The sequence below is a fragment of the Colletotrichum aenigma genome (assembly GCF_013390185.1).
Source record: "Colletotrichum aenigma strain Cg56 chromosome Unknown KSG_Cg56_contig06, whole genome shotgun sequence".
NCBI lineage: Eukaryota > Fungi > Ascomycota > Sordariomycetes > Glomerellales > Glomerellaceae > Colletotrichum > Colletotrichum aenigma.
In genome coordinates, this window is record NW_023500912.1 from 3,272,100 (window position 1) to 3,295,416 (window position 23,317).

The following is a 23,317-nucleotide window of genomic DNA, read 5'->3' on the forward strand; positions in this document are numbered from 1 at the left end:
GCGGACGGGACGTATGACAACACCACATCGCGGAGCTTCGTTGAATCACACAACGCTGCTGTTGTTAATGGAGCTCATCGGATTAGGTTCTTTTTTACCACGGAAGTCACTTGGATCCTTTCTCAGGTGCTAAGGATAGTTCTTCATCAACGAGGCTGTCGAGTATCACAACTTTTCTAGTTCTGTCTATATTGCGTTCAACTACGGCAGCCATTCTTGTAATCGCCGTCGTTTGCAGCAGACTACTCAAGATTGCTGCGAAACGACTGAGCTGCTACTCTGTTTTGAGTGAACACTGTTATATAAATTGATCGCATTTGCCGCAAAAAATATCAGTTTGTCGACAATATATTAGCTGCCCATGCCCTCTCAACATGTTTGTGTTTTCTGAGACGTATAATCGCCGCTACCAATGATCTTGTTCCACAATCTAGATCAACCCTTCTTTTTTCCATGTCATTGCTGGCTACTTATCCATGAAAATACACAGAAGACAGAGAAGATAAAGAATGAAACGTAGATGTCATCGACTTCGATAGACTCAGTGACCACACTGGTCCATGAGCGACACAGATGTGAGGACACATGTGAGATCAGTGCGAAAAGAGGACAGAAACGACACTGATTCTGGCCTCAAACAAGGTGCTGAAGCCCTTCCCTTTTAAACAACCGAAGCCATCCGCAGCCTGATCATCATTCAAGATACTCAGCCACCGTTCGAGTCATCCTAGGTCAACACAGCATCAACCACACAGTATTCAAATACACAATAAATCACAGACGACGACGACCAGGAATCAAATGAACGTCTTCCCCATCGCTGTTAATGAATCATGCTTCACTAAAATCAGGTTGTCTCCGTGTTCAACGCTCATCATCAGATGAGACCGTCAGTTACGAACCATTACCATCGAATCTCAGAACTTGGGTAAATGATCATAGCAGACTTCAATTGTCAACACGCATAGACATTCATGGAGAGGCAAACAATCCATTGCAGTAACAGAAACGTTGTTGTCAAATGTAACATCCTCAAAAGAAGTCAAGGGTATCAAGAATACCAATAAGCCTACACCCAAAAACACAAAAAGCCCAATCCGCCATCCAAACACCCGCGATTGTTATCTGTACAGTTCAACCAGTGACAAGCCCTGCCAACCCAAAAACACCAATGACCCAAAACCAATTGCCTTATCCATAGTATCATCCACTCAGTTCAAACGGGGGCTCTTCCTGCGAGGTCCCAGGCTCTGAGAGAACGAAGAAGGGGGCACGTTCTCCCGGCCTTCGATGGGGAGCAAGCTGGTCTGCTTGCGCGGGCCCTTGCCCTGGAACCTGGTCGAGGTGCGCTTGTTGAAGAGGAGCGGGGCCGTGTTCTCGTTAATTGACATTATGCTCGCCGAGGGGTCGAAGGTAAGGTTGCTAGTCGTGTTAGGGTTGACTTCCCGCAGACTCATTGTAAAAGGGGGCATCTCCGAAATCATGCTGAGGGTCGACATACGGGTCGACTGGCGCGCCGGCGGCGAGCGGTGGAGGTCTGGGTTGTCAATGTCCGAGAAGACCATCGACTCGCTGACTGGCTTGGTCGGGGTGGATTCGTCCTTCATGTTGGCCAGGAGGGCTTCGTGGGCCTCGGTCCGGGGAAGGTTGGTCGGGTACTGGTACTGCATCTTCATGGGGGTCGCGCCAGTGGGCTGGTACTCCTTGATGTTGGTCGACTGGATATCCTTGCGGAGGTTGCTCAACGGCTTGCACAGCTCCTGGGTGAGCGGCTCCAGACCATCTTGCATCTCCTCAGTCTCGGTCTCTATCTCCTCACCAAGGTCCTTGACGCGGTCGAAGGTGACCTTGAAGTGGTTGGAGATGTTGCCAAAGGACTGCTCGACGGTTGATGACAAGCCCTCCATAGACTCGCCGTGCTTCTCGTGGTGCGACGCGTTCTCGGAGCGGGCGCGGGTGACGAACGCATCCAAAGACTCCATCTGGACGTCCAGGTCCTTGAGCTGTTCGTCGACAACACGGACGGTCTCGGCGTGGACCGACTTCGTGGTCTCCTGGATAGCGGTGCTGTGGTCGTTTGCGGTCTAGGTTTGTCAGTTTGTGATGTGCTGATGAGGGGGCCAAGTCTACTCACATTCCAGTCATCCTTCAACTTGTTCTTCATCGTGTCACGGGACTTGGCAACATCTTCCAGAAGCTGGCCCTCCTTCGAGTCCCAGATGTCCATGTCCTCAGAGTACTGAGTGACGCTGTCCAGTAGAGCCACATTCGAGTCCAGGACGCTACGCTGCAGCTGAGAAGTCTTCTCAGCCAGGCGAGTCTCCTGAGTCTCGGCCTGCGCGTTGATGAGAGTAGTGATCTGGGCGAGCAGGTTCTGGCGGTCTTGCGCAGCTTGCTTCCTCTCGTCTTCCAACACCTGTTGCATTTGATCAGAGATGTTGGCATTCTGCTCAACAACAGTGTTGGTAGCGGCTTGGAGCTGTTGTCTGAGTCTATCAGATTCACTTCGCTGCTCGGTAATGTGCTTCATGAGGTCCTCAAAGATGCCCTTGAACTCCTTGCCCAGAGAGCTGTATGAAGAGTGGAGCTGCAAAGATGTTAGCAAGTTGTTCCGAACGGTGACTGCATATGTTATTTACCTGGTTGTGGAAGGTGTCCAGCTCACTGAGGACGTCCGCAGCGATGCGCTCGGCAGCACCAGCAATCGCCTGCAGGCTGTCGCCTACTCGCTCCTTGACGTGGTCACGAACAACCTTGATCTCCTCAAGGACGTCGTCCATCTCGTCCTTGGACTTCTCCTTCTGCTCCAAGAGCTCCCTCCTTGACTCGGTGAACGACTCCAGCTGCTCATCCAGGAACTTCTGAGTATCGGACAGCTTCTTCAACTCCTCGCTGACGAAGGCGTTCATGCGCTCAGAAATCCCCGAGATGTTCTCCCGCTGCTTGTTCTGGAAGCTCTGGACTCTCTCCTCAACAATGCTCGTCACCTCAGACACCTCGGCTTGGGCAGTGCCCCAGGCGCTGCGGTTGATGAACTGGAGATCAGACTTGCGCTTGTTCTTGGCTCGAAGCCCGTCGACGTCGCTGACAGTCTTTTGCAGAGTGGCAATCAACTCGCCACCTACCTCGGCTAGCTTCTCTTCGGTCTCTTGGTGGGCCTTGCGAATATGTGTCTCCTCAGACAGGCTCTTGCGAGTCGCCGCCAGAACAAGCTCCGTCTGGTCAAGAACACCTTGTGTCTCATCGAGCTCAGCCTTGGTGCCCTCATGATCCTTCTTCAGGCCCATGAAGCTCGAGGTCAGAGCAAAGAGTTCTTGAACCTTGTTCTTCAGATTGTTCTCGAGGGTCTCCATCTTGGCCGCCTGCTCCTCCACCACAATGCGTCGTGACTCGCTTTGAGCAGTCATCTCCTCGTAGGACTCGTTGGAGAGGTAGACACCGTTGCGCTGCCGAGTAGTAATCAGCTCGCTCTTCAGCCTCTCGATCTCCGTTGCGAAGTCCCTCAGCAGCATCTTCTTGTTGATCATGGCGTTGAGCTGTGGCTTGTTGCGAATGTTTTTGGCGCGGAAAGCATAGTCGAGTGTGGAAATTGTTTCTTCGAGGTTGCTCTTTGCAGGCGAAATCGTTGCAATGATGCACGTCTTTGTGCGTCCACCAAGAGAGTCTTGGAGAAGTCGAGTGAGCTTGGACTCTCTGTAGGGAATGTGCTGGCTGCGATCGACCAGAGCATTAATGACTCGGCCAAGAGTCAGCAGACTCTTGTTGATCAAGCCTGCCTCAGCGGCGCGCTTGTTCTCGGCACCGGATCGCTGAATGTTTTCGCTACCGGCCAGATCGACCAAGTTCAGCTTGCCGGCACTAACGTAGTCCTCCTCTCCATCTTCGCCCTTCTTGCGGACGTAGGCGGTAATAGTAAACACAGTGTGACTTCGACTACTGAGATCGTTGCAGTTGGTGGCTGCGACCTCACGCCTCAAGCTTCCACCCTGAAGAACCTTGATACCCTCGGACGCGGTCTTGATGTGTCTCTCCTCCATACCCTGGACGACTGTGGTTGCATGGCCCCTCCTTGATGTGTCGTCGTAGATCTTGAGCTTGTGGCGGTCCTCTTCGACGGAGATCAGATCGCGGAGCTCTTCATTGTAAAGCTCAATGAAAGAGCACTTGACGCAGCTCTCTGTATCGTCGACCTCGAGTTTATTGAATAGGGCGTGGAGGACTCTTGGGATAATGCCGGCGTTGTCGTTCAAGAGGCCCAAAGTCTCAGTCATGTCACCAGACATGGTGTAGGTCTTGCCAGTGCCCGTCTGGCCGTAAGCGAAAATAGTGCAGTTGAAGCCGGCAAGCATCTGCAATGATGTCAGTATGGTAATGAAAGCGTGTGACTTCACTATGTACCTCCTCCAGGATAGGCTTGACGACATCGTCGAAGACCATAGTCTGGTCCGCCGCGGCGGAGAAGACGCGGTCAAAGTTGTATGTCTTGTTGCTGAGGGCGTTGGCGCCGAGAGACAGTTCAATGTTCTCGCCCTTCGCGCCGTCTGCGCGGACGACTTGGGCGCTGTTCTCGCGAACCTCGCGCTCATTGCGGCCTCTGCATCTGACGACGACGCTGATGTTGGTCCCACCGCCGGGTGCCTCGTACTCGTAGTCGCGCTCCTTGCGCTTCGTCGCGGTCGTGGCTGTGGACGCGACAGACTCTGCAGGCGAGGTCGCGCGGCTCCTGTCGATTTTTGAGGGGCCGCTCTGGTATCGCAGGTTGGAGGTTCTGGTCGTCGTCGGGCGCACGCTCGTGCGACTGGCGGCGGCGGTGCGGAGGTTCGACGAGGCCGTCCTCGTCAGCTCCCGTCTGGAGCTCATGTTGTGATGTGTTGTGTGGTGAGGTTAGTATTGGCTGTTGGTGCAAAACGAAGAAAAACAACGCAGTATGTGTATGAACTGAAACTTGCAAGACTTCTGGGAACTTGCTGGAAGAGAAGGATTGCGGCGTGTGGATGATGTATTGAATGTCGGAGGTTGTGTATGGGTGGTGTTGACAGGTGCCAGGGTAAAGTAAATACAACATGCGCGCTAAGTGGGGGGAAGCTCTGCAATTGGCTGCCGGAAGGCCCCGTCACCCGGGCAACGCCTCGACCCGCTCCCGTCTGTCTTGTTATTCTCCTCTTTTTTCTATTTGGGCGGTTCACCGAGGCCTGGGGTTGTTCACCGAGGACGGCCTTGACCACCAGTTCGTGCTGAATTGCGCGCCTGATCAATGCTTCTTTCTAGGTTTCTCTATGTCTTGGTCTTCCAAACATCACAGTCCACTCGCGAAGCCACAACCGCATTGTTCTGTGTGGGGCCGGACTTTGGCATTCTTCTTGATTATGATATCACAACCTGTTGTCTTCACGTGAGCCTTGACTGAAGATGATTCCTTACGGTCGCGAATACGCTTCCTGTGGCTGCAGCGTAGGCTGAAGGCGCAATTCTCAAAATGGAACACGTAACACCGCAAGGTCTGATTTTGGGTGTGTAAACGGCTGACAAGCTATCGCTCCAATAGAGACCTGCCTCACGTATCCAATCATGTTCTCTTTCCGGTTGTTGGATGCAGCTGACGCCGAACTGGGGATGCGCTCCCTATTGGACTCGGCTTGACGGCACCTCTCTCCTGCTGACTTCGAGTGAAATCAGGCTGGCATGTCATCTGCATCGCATTTCCGTCTTTTTCATTTCGTCTTTTCTGCATTCGTATCTACCTCTCTAGTCGTGCGGGCCGCTACGAGCGCCCCCCTTCCACATTCGAGATGTCGCAATATCAGTACATGTCTCTAGACAACGAATCAATCCGGATACTTGAGCTTCTCCCCGGCGAGTTTGACGATCCGCTAAAAGGATGCATCAAGCATCGTATCTTCATCAGCTCCTGCCACCGTGGAGATCGACCCGGCCGTTGGGTGCCGATTTACGAAGCGCTTTCCTACGCATGGGGCGAACAAGATGACCCAGAAATCTTGTCGATATTCGATGACTCAACTGAAGACGAGAGATTGTTACAGATCGGAAAGAATTTGGCATCAGCTCTACGTGACCTTCGACACGTGTCCGCATCTCCAATCCTCTGGTGCGATGCCGTTTGCATTGACCAACGAAACCTGCCCGAACGAGCAACTCAAGTCCAACGCATGGCGGACATCTTTCGCCATGCGGATAGAGTTGTTGTCTGGCTTGCTCCTGATAAACATCATCTTTCTCATGCGATGCGCAAGCTTGACGAGATCGCGTCTCACGTGGGCCTCGGAGACAATTTACGACTTTATACGCGTGAGGGAATGGAAGAAGCCTACTTGCGCAAAGACTATCTTTTGCCATTCGCTATCTACGACTGGCAATGTGTTGTTGAATTACTCAGCCTTTCCTGGTTTACGAGACTTTGGGTCAGACAAGAAATCAGCCTGGCGAATTATTCAGCTATAGTTATGAGCGGAAAGCGCCAGTTGCTTTGGTCCGAATTCTCCTCCGCTTTCATGTACTTGGACATGAAGTTGAAGTGGGAAGAAACTGTCGTGAAAGCGGCTCAAAGGCCACCGACAACTGCAGTCTTCAGGAATGTGTGGAATTTGATTGATTGCAGAAGTCATACACGCAGTTGGGTCATCATCAAGTTACTTGAAGGATGTCAATGCGCAGATCCACGCGACAGGATCTTTGGCATTCGCGGCCTTCAGAGGGACATTGACATACAAATCGACTATACAAAAAGTGTAAAAGAAGTGTATGCCAACTGGACGTTGGCGTTCTATAGGGAACACTCATCACTGTCGTTCCTCGAAGAGTGCGAAGTGGCTAGCAGTCCCAGCTGGGTTCCGAATCTAGACAAACCGAAGAGCTTGCGGCTGCACCGTGTAAATTCAAAAAGCGACGGAAAGACTGAAGCGGCCTTCCAAATCTTGTCAGATGGGTTGTGGGAGATGCTAGGAACTCGTTGTGGAATTATCAAGCAGCAAACCTCGACAATGTCACAGAAACTGGACCTTGAAATCATTCAGCGCACAGTCGAGTCATGGGTCCGTCAATTCTTTCCTCGAGGTACTCAATATCATGAAGGCCTAGCGGTAAGCGACCTAGCAGAAACGATCACTGGTGGTCGCGCAATCGAATATTACGAGCACGGTAGGTTTAGTATCTTGGATGCCGAAGCTGCGTTGTTGCAAGGGAATGAGGAATCTACACCATTCAAAAATAGCCCAAGCCCCATCGATCCCATTTTGTTGACGGAATCCAATCATTTACTACCTGGTGCGGCAGTCTTCGCTACCAACGTAGGCCACTTCGGTTTGGGGTCTGGTGCGGCACGCGTCGGCGACGAGATCTTTGTGGTATTTGGCTGCAGCTTTCCAATAGTTATGAGACATGTCGAGGACTCAAAGTACACTATCGTTGGGCCTTGTTATGTCCCTAAGTTATCTCATGGTGAAGCTGTCCTTGGGCCCTTGCCGGATGGCTGGAGAATGATATTTAATGGGGAAGCTTATGAGGCCTTTATTGCACCCGATGGCAGGCAGACCTTCGAGGATCCTCGTCTGGATACGGAACTGCCCCCGGAATGGAGTCAAGATGACCACGAAGGGAGGAGGCTGTGTTGGAAGAAGCTTGGCGACTCGAAATGTCGAAAGACTGATCCTCGTCAGACACCGGAGCAGCTCGAGGCTCGAGGAATCAAACTAGAGAACATTAAAGTTGTATGACAGCAGCAGAAATTCCCAATATTCAAGTACATTTCGACGCCCGGGTTTGCGCAGGGAGGCAGCCGATTTAGCCACTATGAAATGAGAGATTCATCCGCATCAACGCAACTCATCTTCATAAGCGTGCCAGGCCAAATGGTAGCGTCACCTCTCGTCATCTCAAACTCAGCAACAAATCTGAATCCATGCTTCTCATAGTATCTGTTCTCATTAGCAACTTATCACATCATGACATGCAGTTTCGATCTCACCTCACCAATCCTCCACCATTACCAGCCCAAGCATCAAGATACACCTCCTTCAACCCTTTCTCAACAGCATGCTTCCCAGCCCACCTAAGCAACGACCCCCCAGCACCCTTCCTCAACCTCCCCGTCCTAAAATCCGAAATCAAAACATCAACATAAACAAAATCCTTCCGCCCCTCCAATTCCTCCCTAATATTCTCCACATGAAAATGATTCTTCACATGGCCCGGCACCCATCCCTCCCTTACCATCGCCATCCCGACAGGAAGATACCGCCTCCCATCCCCGGCCTCCCGGCACCGCAGCCCCGCCCCCGCCTCCGTCCCATCCTCAAGCTCAACCTCCGCCACGAAAATCCGCAGCGCCTCCTCCCCCTCTCCCGTGACCTGGTACGTCTCCGAAGTCCGCACATCCTTGATTGTTTCTTCGACGAAGCCGTCCTTCTGCGAGAAGGGCGTGGAGCCCCACATCGCGCCGCTGCCGAGCGCCGCGAGGGGCGCGAGAGTCGAGTCGAAGGCTGCGACGATGAAGGCGACGTCGTCTTCGGCAGTGGACGCGTCACGGATGGTTATTTTGGCCATGGTTTGGCGGTTTTCGTGTTACTTGATGCGTTGGAGGGGAGGGTGAGGTTGGTGATGAGGGGGAGGTGTGACGTTGGTTTAAGGCGCGGATGTTCGTTTTGGAAGGATGAGAGATAAGCGAGCCGGTTGGTTGCAGGGCTTTGTATCTCTCAGCGTTTGCTACGAATGTTTGCACTGTCAACCAGAAAAGGAAGGTATCTTGTTGACACCGAGTTGGAAATGCTAATGATGAACCAAATAGTCTACATCATGAGAGAACGTGAGTTGTGATGAGAGCAAGCTGCGATTGATGGATTGAAATGAGCCGTAGACTTCACGAAGAAGTTCCCTCGGGCGCGTGCAAACTCTACAAAGTCAGCCAGGCTTAACAGACTTGAATTGACATTGAGAACATGACGTCTGCGATATCTAACGCGAAGCTCTCAACGTCGTATTTGGCCCATATCATACATCAGATGAGTCTCTCCGCCGCAACCCAAGAAAATGTCCCCGAATGCTACTTCTTGAGTCGCGCTGTTTTTCGGGTAGTAACAGTCTCAAGTAGTATTCATGCGACAGTCCCGATTGCCATTCGCCATCTATCTCATCGGGCCTCAATGAGACAGAAGCATGTTTCGACGTCCGCTGCGACGCTGTGAGTTGCCTCACGTTCACGATTCACGTTCGGCGCACCTGCTCACTCACTGAGCGAAGACGGGAAAATCCCGTGGGAGCGGGTCACCAGGCTGCAAAATGAAGTTTGAGTAACAAGAAACAAGAGTCATTGGGGTGAGGTTTGACGGTGGTTGAACGAGAGAAGCTCAGTCATCGGGCAGTAGAACAAGACGAGAACAATATCACGGCTTACATAACTCATTAATCCTCAATTAACAGTCCAACACGTCGTAATACAAGATCGGGAATGAGGTAGGTACTGGCTGATCACGTGGTATGAAGATGGCCGTGAATACATCAGGGAGAGTGTTGCAAGAGAGGAACAAGCGACCCATCTTGCTAGGGCTAGCTCAAAAGCTCTCAGTTCGTCATTCATCTTACCGTAACACACGGATGACAATATCCACCGAAGTTCATCAGTGCTGCCTTGATTGTATCCGTATTACGACTCGTTACCCTGGACGGACTGATTCGGTGAGATGAGCGGAACCGATATTGCCAATATCAACTACCCGCGTGTCAATCTCGATGGTATGGTGGGTAATTCCCAGCGACTCGCCGAATCCGAGCCTTGTCCTTTCATGAGACCGAATTATTCGGACTTGATAACGGTCTTCATGAGCATGAATGTGGAGCCTCCAGGTCAAAGCCTCTCATGCTCAGATTATCAGGGGCTCACCCTCATCGCACTCATGGGCAACGGCTCATGCCAAGGAGGCAGTTCTCCGTAGAAATAGAGCGGCCTGATATCGTACCAATCGTTTGACAGGTCAATCCTGTCAGCGGAGCGGCCGAAATACCATGCTATTCCTCAGTACGTGGGCGATTCCCTAGCGCTGTAACAACGTGGGTCTGCCGTTGTCTCGAGCATGCTCCTACAGAGTCAGGGCATATCGTGACACGGGACAGCCTGATGTCCATCACGTGTCGGTGCCGTATTTACGGCAGACATACATGAACAGCGATGGTCCGGGCATTGGAGCCCAATCGGACTGCTATCAGGTCTAGGTCTGCCTTTGTCCGCCGCCCCGGATATGTCTGCGATCTCCCTAAGTGCCGGGCGACAGATCACCATGACTGATGCTGCCGTTCATGCATGAAATGCTGCCATATCCAAGCAACCCAGGAGCCCAGCAGCGCTGTATTTGAGGCTGGGATTGGGCTGGGTCGCGAAGGCGGTCGTTCAAGCCGTCCCTTGAGCTGACCCACGCAGCCAAGACTTGCCGTCGTTGGGCTCAACTCGCAACCCAATCAAGTTCTTTCAAAATAAGAGTTGAGTTCGCCGGGCAGAGTCGGATTCCAGTAAAGTGGGTTGAAGCCATCTCTGTGCGCTGCCGCACGGCCTAGATCCAGAGGCCATGAAACTGCTCGTCGATGCCGGCACTAGCCACCGTCGATTTCGAGCCGAACAGGGTGAATGTTCATTTTTGGGCCGAATATGCTCATGGCTGTCAAAATTCTAGCGGAGACAATGCCAGCTGCGTGGGCAAAAATCCATTTGACATCCGCGTTCTGGAAGTTCTTGCTGTAATATCCAGCTATAGAGATCAGCATCGAAAGGCCATGTCTTCGAAACAGGACGAAGCTTGAGCGCGCGGAAAGTAGCTTCCAATTCATGTCGCACGAGAAGAACGGGCCCTCATATGGATGCAGCGTCTTTCGAGTCGCCTCTGATTGACGAAGATGCCTCGACGTTGGCAATGCGCCAGGTACCGAGTGAGATCGCCTGATCCAGCAGCTGCAAGGGAAGACTCAAAATCGCCCTATTTTTGACCAAAGAGAGGCGCCGGAGACATGCGGCTCGTTTCTCGATAGTGGTATGCTTCGGCGAAGGCACTGTCTCCCGTCCGCCAACGTCGCAAGGGCTGAATACAACCGCACAGCTGCGAGTACTTTCCGTTAGCCGCGATGTCTGTGAGATGAGCCAAGATGAGATTCAGGGTCAACGTGATTGTAGTGGTGGTCGTTGGGAAAACGTGGATGAGAAACATCAGAATAATCCTTCCTAATTGTAATCTCGGTGTGATCGAGCCAGCACTATCCCTCGTAGTTACCAGGAAACCCGCAGCTCAGGTGACTCGGATTACATGTGCCAAATCCACGCCCAGCTGAAATCAACGAGGCAGAAGATCCGGCGATGAAGTGGTATGGTATCGCTGAGAAATAAATCGATCCGTATGTACGCAAGCTGCCGGGGCATTGTTTAGTCTCGGCAACGAGGTTGCTCCGAATTCACGAGGCTCGCAATTCGTAGGATCGGAAAAGTCAATTGAGGACGTAGTGGTATTTCCCTGAGTTCACTTGCAGAAAGCGAAGACGAGATACGAATCGCAGGAAAAAACGAAGTGCGCCATGTCCGGGCTACTCGGCCAACCCTAACAAGCAGGGCACTGGTACCTTGGAGCGCCTTGATGTGCTGGGTTAACATGATGCCCGCATTCGCGGGTCATTGACGAGAAGGCGATTGTAATGGCCAAGACCTGGTGGAGACGGCAACAGCAACGGCAGGACGAGGAAGACGAAGTTGATGGATTCACCATGATGATAGGCTGAAGTTTTCCGTCGTGGTGGTCCGGGCCAAAGGTCGCATACTTGAAGGAAATGCGGGACTTTGAATTGAAATTCGATGTTCCTCCGGGCAAGCCGTAAAGGAGGGCGGGCAGAATGAATGGCGTGAGAATGCTTTTGGTGTTGAAGAGACATCCTTGAAGATGGAGCAATCGAACCTACAGGAATAGGTGAAACGGAGCGAGAGTTCATCGAATGAAGGCCCGTGTGCCTCAAGCGTTGGATTTCCTCTGTGCTTTTCTTCAGGCGGGAGGACGAAAGTGGCAGTTGGAGCATGCCGTTGGCCAGTTGAAGCAGACATGATGCAGATAGCGGTGGAAGTTTCCATGCGGAGACGGGAGAGAAGTCAATGGTGGATGTGCTGGTCTGGAAGCTGTGTGTGCCAAGAGGGGGGCGGCTGGAGATATTGCTCCATGTGCTGGGATGCTTTGAGATGTCTTGTTTCGATGTTCTTGCGTTTGGTGGGTGAGCTTGAACGTGGCAGTGTGTCGCTGAGTTGGAGAGCATGCGGGGAGAGATGGTTTCGAGGGAAGTCTGTTGGGTATTCCAGATGCGCCTACGATGCTGTACCTTCCGTCGATAACATGGCCCGATGCTCCAGGCCAGCGTTGATCTGAAGACTGAGGCATCTGAGGGTTTGGTGTGGTGCAAGATGAGGTGCCTGCCCTTGCAGCTCGTCTTTCATCAGAGGCAGGTACGAATACATGTGGTGGGTGATGCGTGTGGCAGGAACCGGAAGGCGGTACGTATCGAACTTGCTCAAGCTGAGGAAAGTGTCTGGGGAGAAACCGTTGGAGGCAGCTGCCACACTTCACAGCGAAGCTCCTTCACTTTTCGATGCCTCTTCAGCCAGTGTCAGTCGGAGTTTGCGATGGGAATCTGGGAAGGCGTGAGTTTCCCCCCGCTGTCCCGGCGCAGGCCCACCTTCCTCAGTGACACACGCACACCTCCAGAGCGTGACTGATAAGATAAGAGCTACACCCCTGCTGGCAATCTGCGCAAGTGGGGCGGCTGCACCTCAAGCGATGGCGCTAATTCGCCGGTGCTGTCAGCTTCTCCTCCTGACTGGTTCAATGCTGGGAAAGTACCCGCAATATGTACCTCCGCTAACCGAATGACGTCCCCTTTCGACCCCACGCCCCGCTTAGTCGTTGTCACTGCTGAAGCATCACATGAACCCCTTCTCCAAGACCCGTGGTCATCCGTCTCTGTCTGACTGCGCTGTTCGTCGTTATCGCGAAACTGCCTCCTACACACTTCCATGGCCCCTTTTACGCCTTACACAAGCACCCGATAGACACATATTGCGGCCTATACTCTCCCCAAACAACATCAGTCCCACGAACTTCAACACCATCCGCCCTGAGCACCCCGCGGACCCCACGCTGAGCTCCGATCGCCTTTGCTGATCATGTCGCTCTTCACCGCGCAGCTCCATCCAGGGCGGGCTCTGGGCTTTCTCGGTTTGCATGAACTCTGCCCTTGGGAGAGGCACTCTCAGACACTAACTCTATCGCTGTCGCCTAGTTCTCGGAGCATCCTTGCATGATGTCTTGACGCGACTGAAAGCCGAACCCCAGCGATTTCCACAGCTCGACCTCGCCTATTCCCGCGACCAACCTGTCCAGGAACCCGTTACCCTGACGCTTCCTGCCAACGGCATCCGCCTACGCTTCGATGGCCCCGAACAGCGCCTGCGCTTGATAGAGATTATCGACTTTACAAAGAATCATGTAACCTTCAAGGATCGTGATCTGGTCAAGCCTGCAAACTCGCAAGGGCCGCCATCGTCTCCCGTCCCCGGAGAATCCAGCTCCGGCCCAACCTTCCGACACATCTACCACAGGCTGCTCGGGCCAACCTACGGCGGAGAGTATATTCCACCTACACCGGACGCCCCCGACAACCTGGGTAACTACATACTTTCTTATCCCGGCGTCGCCTTTACATTCCGACTCGCCGAATCTGCATATTCTCCCACCAAGGACGTTGTGTCCTTGCTGTCTTCCGCTACCAGCCAAGTGGCCACATCCATGGCCGTGTTCAGTGGAGATTCATGGGCGCAAGCGCGAGAGGCACTCTGGACGGAGATCCTGCCCAGTGTCAAGACAGTTCCCGTGCTCCCGAGGGGCAAGGACGTTGTCCCCGACGAGATCTCTCTGGTCAAGATTCATGGGGGCGGCAAGCTCCAGCTGTTCCGTAAGTGGTCCAACTCGTCAATCTGGATCATCCTGGGAGAGACTAGTCCTCAGGAACTGATCGCAGAGCTTGGCCCACCCAACGCCACATATCGGAAGAACGACCAGAGAATGACAATACACAAGCTTCGGACGGCAAGCCATAGCCGCGCTCGGTCGAACGGTGCTGACCTGAGCCGTCCAGACGACTTGACGGATACCGACCAGTCGTCTGCGAACACAGGCTCAGATGATGATAACGACGAGGCTGTCGAGGAAGACATTGCTGGCAATGTTTCTGGAGAATGTTTCTACAATTACTTTTATTTGGGCTTTGACGTTCTGGTCTCAACGCCGTCTCCGCCGTCACGACCGCCGCCTGCCCAAAATGAGTCTCAGGTGCCGCCTAGCAAGCCCATCAAGTCAGAGTCTCCTGATCGGCTGGTTGCGACCAAGTTGGTTCTCCACGGCAATGTGCCTGGCTCATACGAGTTCAACCGTCACCGTAGATGCCGCTGGGAAGTTAGCTACCTAGATGATGGTTCGCCGGGTGCATCGGCAAACTCAGAGACCAAGTTCACCGAGATCAAAGATAGACTGAACGAACGGTGGAGCAGCGCATATCCTGACGGAGACTCAAAGGCTCCCCAAAGAGGCATGGTCCTCAATAGGGGATGGGGGGATAGTCCCGGCAGCAGTTGCGAGTTTCTTGGGGGATGGGAGGACAGCGGCGCCAAGAGACTGGATGGTACAGACGATTCAACCACTACTCTATTTGGATTCCCAGGCCTCGTGTTTGAGGTGCTGAAGAACGATCATGTTAATACGGTCACAGTGTTTTAGGGTTTGAATGGGGCATTAAACCTGGGGTCAGGTGTTATGGTGGTTGTGTGGTTGTACTGCTGCTTCCATTGAGCCAAGCTGTTGGCCAGGGAGACGAGGCTTTGTGTTGGCTACGATATCCCTACATGCAAGATGGGGTTATGCTCAAATCCAGATGCCTCTTTAGACACCACCTCCGTTTAGCCTCGTTCTTTGGAGTGCCCGCCAACTCAACATGGAACAGCCATGACGTGTCGGCCAACAGATATCCCATTGGCAAGGCTTCTTCCCCATCCACTTGCAATATTCCATCTGATTTTGCATTTCATGCAAGACAGACATGGGATATTTCAGCTTTGTCCTCGCTTGACTTATCGGTCTGACTCGGCCTACGTTTCGGGAGTCAAGGGCATTGCCACAAGCACCTACCATGTTGTAAAGCTCCAGCAGCTCCGAACAGGCCGTCCATATTCAACAGCTAACAGCTTCCAGACCCGGCGCCAAAAACAATAAATAATACAGGTCGAAGCCTGTTCAATCACAATCGTTTTTCATCACAGCAGCATAGAACAGTACATCCTTTCGAAGAATACCCAGAGATACCCCCAAGAGATACCCATCCGCATCCCCCAACCCCACAACCGACAAAATGAAGGCACCTCCAGCAGCTCAGAACGCCAAGCAGAACGCGCTGGCGCTTAAGAGATACCTGCCCCGAAAGCTCCGAGAGGCGGCCGAGGACGAAGCCGAGGTGGAGAAGGGCATCGGGCATGACCTGATCATCTACAGCTTCGACCGCCCCAACGGGCAGTACGGCTACACGCCCTTCACGATTCAGCTGCGCATGCGCCTGCGCCACGGCGGCGTCCAGCACAAGGACCGCGCCGCCAACTTCTTCCAGGCCCCCAAGCAGCGCGTCCCGTACGTCAAGCTCGCTGACTCCGACGAGCTCGTCGGCGAGGCCCAGTTCGTCATCCAGCGCCTGGTGCAGACTGGCAGGCTTCCGGACCTCAACAAGGACCTCTCCGCGGCTGATAAGGCTAAGGATGTTTGCATCCGCGCCATGTTGGAGGATCGTGCCTACTTCCTTGTTGTAAGTGGCTTCGCTGGACGAGAGAGTATACACATGAAGGGTGAATGCTGATGAGGACTGCAGCTCTACGAGAGATGGCGCGGCCAGTATGAGCAGATGTGGCACGACGGCCCCTTTGCCCACTTCGTCTGGGGCGCGAGACACATCTCGCACCAGATGGCGCGCGGCTACGTCAACTCCCAGCTTTACCTGCAGGGCGTCGGCCGCTACACCGACGACGAGGTCAAGACCTTCGCCACGGACGTCGTCACCTCTCTCAACGGCTTCTGCGAGACGGCGCTCTCCAAGCTGTCGCTCGACTCCCGCGAGTCCCGCGAGCCCTTCTGGATCCTGGGCGGCCAGAGACCTACCGAGGCTGACTTTGTTGCTTACGGCAACCTGGCGACGGTTCTGGGAACCTCTGTGTAAGTTTTCCAATGCGCCTGCACAGGGACATCAGATGGCATAAGAATCAGAAGTAGCTAACACGCCTGGCGCAGCAACCCGGTCCACGCGGCTCTGATCCGCGAGAAGCCCGCCTTGGTCGAGTACATTGGACGGATCCACGAGCGTTACTTCTCCGAGTACAAGTCCCCTGTTCACTCTTGAAGTAATGGTAGTTTGGTTAGGGTGAGATACCCCGATACCCCCCCAGGACACCCCTAGGACAAGAGGAAAGGTCCGCCGTGTCGCGCGCGCGCCTGCTATTTGGTCGAATTTTCCATATCATATCAAAGTCCTTCGTTGAGAGAGAGAGAGAAGTAGGGGGTCCCGAGGAACACGGTTATGGGCTCTTGGCTGGTTTTCTTTGTGTATTTGGTGTGCTTTCAAACCGTGCTCTCACAATGGAAAAAGAAGAGGGAAGACGTGATTGTGCTTTGTATTCCGGGAAACCGATATTTGGAAAATGTGGAAAACGGTTTTCCCCGACAGTTAGGAGCAGGATACTGATGCCTAACTGGAGTCTTTCTGGTCTTCCTAGAGCTTAATTACCCGGTTCGCCAATACTATTGCTGTTTTTTTTTCATAATTCACGTGTCTGAAATGAAAGGTGCATTATGCGAAGCTGATCGGTGGAACATGTGAGGCGGTATGTTCGATATTGCATGAACGAGGCTGCTAGCTCTTCGCAGCAATAGCGGGGGAGCGGCAACATCTGAACGAACACCCAATGAGGGGTTCGCCAAGCGGTCATGGCAGATGTCGCAGCAAACCGGGGAGACCCTTTGAGATGGGATGCAATGGGCGGTCTGATCCGTCCTCCTCCGTTTAGCGCGGATCGGGTGCCCCGCCATTTTTATTCTTGCTGCGTTAGCGCGGTCGAGTAAAACCGGTTAGAAGTTGGTTGGAACTGGACCCCTCAAAGGAAGAGCACGAGGATGCAGTTGTGATGGGGAACAAAGGAGCAGGGCTGCTGCTGCTGCACAACATGCTTTTCCGCAGCTCGCTTGCGCTTGATGATCGGGGTGCCAGTGGCTCCAGCTGGCAGCTGCCGTCTGTTGTTTGGCGCCCCTGTATGTAGCTAAGGTACCTAGGGTCGGTGTCTGGAATGATAATATTCCGTTCCGACACGGTACCGAAAACTGGACCTACCTACCTAACTAAGCATCGTGACCTGCCTCGTTGAAGTCGGAGCTGCATCTGAAGCGAGGCGCGGGCATGGATATGCTCTCCCCCTATTTTCGTTGCAAATTCTTCGGCAATCGCTTGTATCGACATGACCTTCGACAAGGGTTTATAGACGCACAGGAGCGAAAGGGGGCATCGAATGTCTGGCCCTGGCATTACTCCTCATGGCCTGTCTCAGCCACCATCATGAGTGACAATGCTGTATCACTGGAAGGCTCCAGAAATGTGTGATATACTCTGTAATTTCAGATCAATTTCACCGCGTGAAAAGGACATTCATGCTGATGAGAGGCTTGTGAGCAGCTGAGGTGCCATAGGTCTGTCAGGTCCAGTGTTTCCTCCGGAGTAACAGGATTATCCGCGCCGGCGAATGCCGAAAAAACGGTGGATACGCGGTGTGGAGCCGAGTTGCAGCGGGTGGGGAAGAAGCGGTAGGCGAGAAGGCAATTTTAGCGCGACCTGGGTGCTCTGTTGCTTGGTACTTGGTGCTTGGTGCGACGCCACGGCAGAGCTAGCTGCCAAGTACCAACTGGAGAAGGACAAGAGGGAGCTTCTCTGGAGTCTGGTTTGCGGCTTGCCTGTCACTGTTCCCTGCCCTTGCTGTTCCGGTCGCGCTGCATGGCCACTTGTGTACCTCACTGGCCAGGTCTTTTCCCGTTGCTGCTGCTACTCCAACAACCTGAAGTCTTCTTGGTCACTGGTCTGGCGCTGCTGCCGTTGCCCAACGATTTCTAGTCAACGATTCCTAGTCAACCGGTTCCCCAAGATCGACACCAACCTATGCTCAGCTGGCACATGTCAATGCCCTGTTTCGGCTCGGACGAATCAGCGCCTCTCTTCGCCAAAAACTTCGTCACCTTCGTCCCTTCACATGGGATACCTGCCTTTCTAGACTCGTCTTTGCATCTGCGCACCGTCGCCTGTGCCCCCCCTTGCGTCGACGTCAACCGGACTGCAATGGCCGCTGTGGCCTGTTAACATCCTCCTTTTCGTAACCACCGACGCTCGTTGGCGACACGACACCGACACCAGAAACACCACACGAGCAGCGCACCGACCGACGACGATACCAAAAACCACGAGACCGATTTGAGAAACTCCACCACCGAACACCCTTTTCCCCAACGACGGCGGCCATGCGAGCAACCTCGCCGCAATGACGGAGAAGGATGCCGCCCAGCAGCGTGCCGTCTTCACGAGGAAGCTGAGCCCGCACTCGATGCCTGGGGATAGGGGAAGCAGCAGGGGTAGCTACGAGACGGGCGAGTCGAGCGCGACGGGGAGCCTCCTCAACGACACCACGCTCCTGCCTTCACCCGACGAGTCGAGCGGTCGCCGCCCAACATCCAACTCTTCGGCACCGAGAGACGCTGAATTTACGACCGGATATGCTGCGAGGGACGTGAAGAAGCAGAGGGCGCCTAGGCATCGCTCCAACGGCGGGTTCCTGCTGCAGGATGCCATTCGCAACGATGACGACTCCGATGGGGACCAAGGGGTCCGCCGGCGACATTCACGCAACCCACCGACCAGCCGCAGAGCAAAAGAGTCTGGGAGAGCGTCCGACAGATCAGGTTCTGGCGCTGGCCGCGACGCCGGCCTGACGTTTACCGAGATGGACACCTCGCCGCGACGGAACGGCGATATTTCACCCACGCAGCCGACACATAATTTGACCGTCAGGAAACGGGATGCGGTGAACAGTAGACCGCTCAGCGGATCGAGCTATACCCCGCCCTCGACCAGCCACTCGCTCGACATCGATTCCACGCAGATCGTGAACATGGCTCTTAACTTGAGCGAGTCGCGGCGGCAGGCGTCGCGAAGGATCGCATCCCAGGCGGTGCCCACTCTGGCGCAGCTCCCGGACGCTACCGGTCCGAACCTGAAGAACCACTACCAACAACAACGAAGAATATCGCGGACGAGGTCGCCGGGCCCGGATAAGGCTTTAACGCCCAGGTTGCCGTCGGCCGGCGTGCTTCACAGCCCTCTGCAGGCCTCTTTTGACATGAGCCGCGAGGGCACTTTCCGAAACCACTTTACTCCGTCGACTCTTGCTAGGGCGCAGAAGGCGAAGGAACATCTCGAACTTATGGCGCAGTATAGGCGCTTGTTGGAGCTGGTACCGCCGATCCAGCCACAAACCTCGAGCCGTCCGACGACGGCTAGCCCGCCAACATCTTCAGGGGGTATCGCCAAGACTCCGACATATGGCAGCTCCGACGGGAGCGTACGGCTAGGCCGACAATATAACCCCTTACAATACATTCGAAATAGAAAGGTTCGGGCGCGGGAACGCAAGGCCATTGACGGAGAGGTCCAGGGATTTGGGGATACCATCAAGGTCGACAACTGGATTGATGACGTGGCCAAGTGGGCTGCCACGGGCCAGACGAATGCGGACGGTTGCACGCTGCCCCCTTTCCCAGATGCTGATGCGCGAGAGAATGCCTTGCAGCTTGCTGCAAATGCCAACAAACCGAGGCGACCAAGGCTGGACTGGTTCGTTGACCCGGCAGATCTTCTTGCTGACGCATACTGGCTGGAGCAAGATCATCACAAGCAACTGATTGAAGACCGGCAATGGCGCAAGATCTTTCCCCAGATGCCCGATCTCCACAGACCATTGTCAAGGCAGAATGCAGAGTATGGCAGCGAGTCGGGTCACACGCCGGGTCGGAAGGAGCACGAGGATGCGGACCCTGCGATAGACCCCAAGACCGGTCATCCAAGGCTAGCCAAATCCGATACCGACCATTCACACGCCAGCAGCACCCGGGATCGTGCTCGCCAGAAGCTTCACGATCTCACGGGCCATCACCATCACCGCCACAGCCAGTCGACGCATAGCCATCATGACTACTTGCGTCTCGGCAAGTCATCCTTCTCGGACGGATCTGACAGCGAGAGCGAAAAGATTAAGAAGATTGAGAGGAGAAACCGGTCCAGCACATTGACGAGTAGTCACCAAGATATCCTTGAGAAACAGATGCTGGAGATGATTGCTAGGGAAGCCCGAGAGAACGATCCTAAGAGGACGGACGATTCTGGGTGGATGACCCCGGAGCGGGATGCGGGAGCGCTGTCTCAGCCGCAATCACGCCAACACAGCCGAAAGCCTTCGATTGTAGAGGTTAGCGAGTCCGACGAGAGGAAGAGCAAAGAGAAGCCTCGAAAGACCCCGAGCTACCTTCAGCGACCTGGAAGACCTAGTCTGGAGATTCCTCACCCGGCACGCAGGAGCTCTTTCGATGTCGACTCCTCACAACCCAACTCCCCTGATGGTGCAGTACGCGGGGATCCTTTCATTCCCGCACTTGGAGGCGATTTATCCCCGGGATCCAGTCGCGCCAACTCACCGACCAGGAACCCCTTTTCAAAGGTCAAGCAAGCAATCTTCCGCGATCGAAGTAAAGAGAGAGGAAGCGAACGGATTTCAGAAGAGCGTTCTAGCGCTGAGTATCTGGCAAGCGCACCGAAGACGCCATTTGAGGCGTCGCCAGAGTCATCCGGAGAGCGGAGGTCGATTGACAGGCGGGGATCGTCTAGGAGTCCTTCCCGTAAGATCGCCCAACGAACGACCGGAGACAGCCACAAGTCGCACCGCAGCGTTACTAGTACCAAGCTACGCAGCGATGATCCGGGCGTCAGAGGAATATTCAAAGCAGCCCGCATCGACAAGGTTATTAGCGGCGGAGTATCGAAGCTGGGAGACCTCATCTGGCGTAAGGAGTCGGATACGGGCGACGGCCCACCGGAGGCAGAGGGCACGACGACGGACGAGTCAGATACGGAGCCAAGAGGCAGGCGAAAAGGCGAGACGCCGTTGTCAAGGACTGCATCCATTCGCCAACAGAACAACAAGAACTTCCTAGACGTGATGCCGACGTTCCAATCGGACAAGTTGAGAGCCACCGAAAGCGAACCTGCTATTCCCCTGGATCCGACATCTCGGCCGCCGAGCCGCAGGTCGCCTCGGTTTGATAGACTCAAGCCGCCACGCATCGACATTTTGAGCGCCTCGCCCAGCTCATCACCCAGCTCGGCCAAGCGACTGTCTGATCTGTCCGAAGGCGAGCCGAGATCAGGTGCCAGTGAAGGAGTCAAGGAGGCAGACAAGCGGCTCAATAACATTCTCACGATGCCCCAGGCCCTATCGCCTCACGCTCAGCCGCCTTCGCAGCGTAGTCGCCACTGGTCAATTTCCGATCACAGCCCGGCGCCAGATCGTGCCCCGATGTCGAAGCGAGAGATCGCCCGCCTACGCGCTCTGGTCCTCAGTTCCGGCATCAAGGCGATGGAAATCACTCGCCGCGCCAATGAACCGCGCCTAATATTTGCTAGTGAAAGGCGCCCGTCACAGCATGACCTACAGGTCGCCAACGTCTTCTGGCCGGAAGTCGCCAAACTCAGCACTGACCCTTCCATCCGCAATAAAGCCATTCCCCAGACAGAACTGTACCAGTTCGCGGCCAAGACTCTGGGCACATCGATCCAATGCTCTGGCCAGGAATGGCAAAAGTCAGCAGACACCTTTGTCTCGGAGACAGTCCCCGCGCTGCATCGTCGTGTGGAGGACGTCCGCCGCCGTGTGGCCACAGACCTGTCAGCCATGACGCGCGCAGCGGCCGACGAAGCCGACGAGACCAGCCGTGATCTGACTCTCGGCCAGCGGCTGAAGATCAAGCACACCCTCGACGTAATCGAGAAGATGCTCCGCCGGCGCAGACGTAGGTTCCGCTGGGTCCGTCGGGCCATGTGGCTCGCTGTCGAGTGGGTGCTAGTCGGTTTCATGTGGTACGTGTGGTTCGTCGTGATGATACTGAGGGTCTTTTGGGGCATCGGGCAGGGCGCTGTCGGGGCTGTGAGGTGGCTGTTGTGGTTGTGAGGTCCCCCTGGCGTGACGGACCTTTGCGTTTCCTATTACTACACTTTACCTTACTGTCATTACATGCATAGCGAGACTGCATCATCATCATCAGCAAGCTACGGAGTCGAGATTTCTACGTTTTTGGATGTTTGCTGGATACAGACAAACGGCGGGAGGAAGAGGGAGAGCTACACAAAAAAAGAGAAGAGGCAAGAGAGTGAGAAAGATAAGTGGAGGGAGAGTGATGATACCCGATGGGAAAGGGGGATTACCGGAAGACACTCCCTGTTGCGTTTTTGTTTCTGTAATCGCTCGGGCTTTGTGCGCAAACACATTATTTTCGTCTTTAGTAGGTTTGGGGAAACGGTTCTTCGTCGGGTTCCTTTGGATAGCCGGATACTACGGCTGAGCCGGAGGTTGGGTTGGGGATACATAATAATGATACATAACTTATCTTCTTCAAAGTGGTGCTGATGTGCTTGAGTGAGTGGACTGATGGGATTCTGTTTCGTGTGCTGCTGGCGTGGAACCTCGTCAAGGCAGACGATGCTAAGCTATGGTGGTTCGGATAGAGATACCTCGTTGTCTGCCATCATGTACTTATTATGTATTGTCGAGCTGTGAGCGGCCTTTTGCAAAAGCTCAGACGCACAATCAATGGCCTTTGGGTGATTGTTTGCAGTTGACGCACCACTTCACGTTTCGAAGTATATTCGCCGGACGCATGATGTGTTGCTACAGGCGGGTGATGCCAGCTTCGTGTAGCCGGCCAAAGTGTGTATGGGACACCGAATACTTCAGAGGAGATGAGAAATGACGAAGAACGGAGTCTGGAAAACAAGGCAGGGCGTGAGCGGGACGAATTGGGTGACCGTACGCTGGGCTGCTTTAGACGCTCATGCTAGCCAACCAGACCACGGTGACCAATCCACAGAGGCTCGTCTATCACTTTGCCCCAGTAGG

At 54.1% G+C, this 23,317-nt stretch overlaps 6 protein-coding genes across 6 annotated transcripts; 4 read left to right on the forward strand and 2 right to left on the reverse strand.

The window, feature by feature from the left end:
- Positions 1–1,211: 1,211 nt before the first annotated feature.
- Positions 1,212–4,860, reverse strand: bimC (Kinesin-like protein bimC; the record flags this gene model as incomplete). The annotated part of the gene is made up of 4 exons (XM_037325142.1): positions 1,212–2,084; positions 2,135–2,587; positions 2,640–4,349; positions 4,399–4,860. 4 exons carry the CDS (start codon positions 4,858–4,860, stop codon positions 1,212–1,214), a joined length of 3,498 nt encoding a protein of 1,165 aa, XP_037176411.1.
- A 2,093-nt stretch (positions 4,861–6,953) lies between these two features.
- CGCA056_v009896 (uncharacterized protein) lies at positions 6,954–7,730 on the forward strand (the record flags this gene model as incomplete). The annotated part of the gene is made up of 1 exon (XM_037325143.1): positions 6,954–7,730. One exon carries the CDS (start codon positions 6,954–6,956, stop codon positions 7,728–7,730), a length of 777 nt encoding a protein of 258 aa, XP_037176409.1.
- Positions 7,731–8,030: 300 nt separating this feature from the next.
- CGCA056_v009897 (uncharacterized protein) lies at positions 8,031–8,559 on the reverse strand (the record flags this gene model as incomplete). Its single annotated transcript, XM_037325144.1, has 2 exons — positions 8,031–8,036; positions 8,227–8,559. The coding sequence occupies 2 exons, from the start codon at positions 8,557–8,559 to the stop codon at positions 8,031–8,033; spliced, it is 339 nt and encodes a 112-aa protein (XP_037176408.1).
- A 4,633-nt stretch (positions 8,560–13,192) lies between these two features.
- Positions 13,193–14,801, forward strand: CGCA056_v009898 (UPF0183 protein; the record flags this gene model as incomplete). Its single annotated transcript, XM_037325145.1, has 2 exons — positions 13,193–13,244; positions 13,309–14,801. The coding sequence occupies 2 exons, from the start codon at positions 13,193–13,195 to the stop codon at positions 14,799–14,801; spliced, it is 1,545 nt and encodes a 514-aa protein (XP_037176318.1).
- A 628-nt stretch (positions 14,802–15,429) lies between these two features.
- CGCA056_v009899 (uncharacterized protein) lies at positions 15,430–16,461 on the forward strand (the record flags this gene model as incomplete). Its single annotated transcript, XM_037325146.1, has 3 exons — positions 15,430–15,873; positions 15,937–16,277; positions 16,353–16,461. The coding sequence occupies 3 exons, from the start codon at positions 15,430–15,432 to the stop codon at positions 16,459–16,461; spliced, it is 894 nt and encodes a 297-aa protein (XP_037176478.1).
- A 2,176-nt stretch (positions 16,462–18,637) lies between these two features.
- On the forward strand, positions 18,638–22,372 carry CGCA056_v009900 (uncharacterized protein; the record flags this gene model as incomplete). Its single annotated transcript, XM_037325147.1, has 1 exon — positions 18,638–22,372. The coding sequence occupies one exon, from the start codon at positions 18,638–18,640 to the stop codon at positions 22,370–22,372; it is 3,735 nt and encodes a 1,244-aa protein (XP_037176896.1).
- Positions 22,373–23,317: the final 945 nt, after the last annotated feature.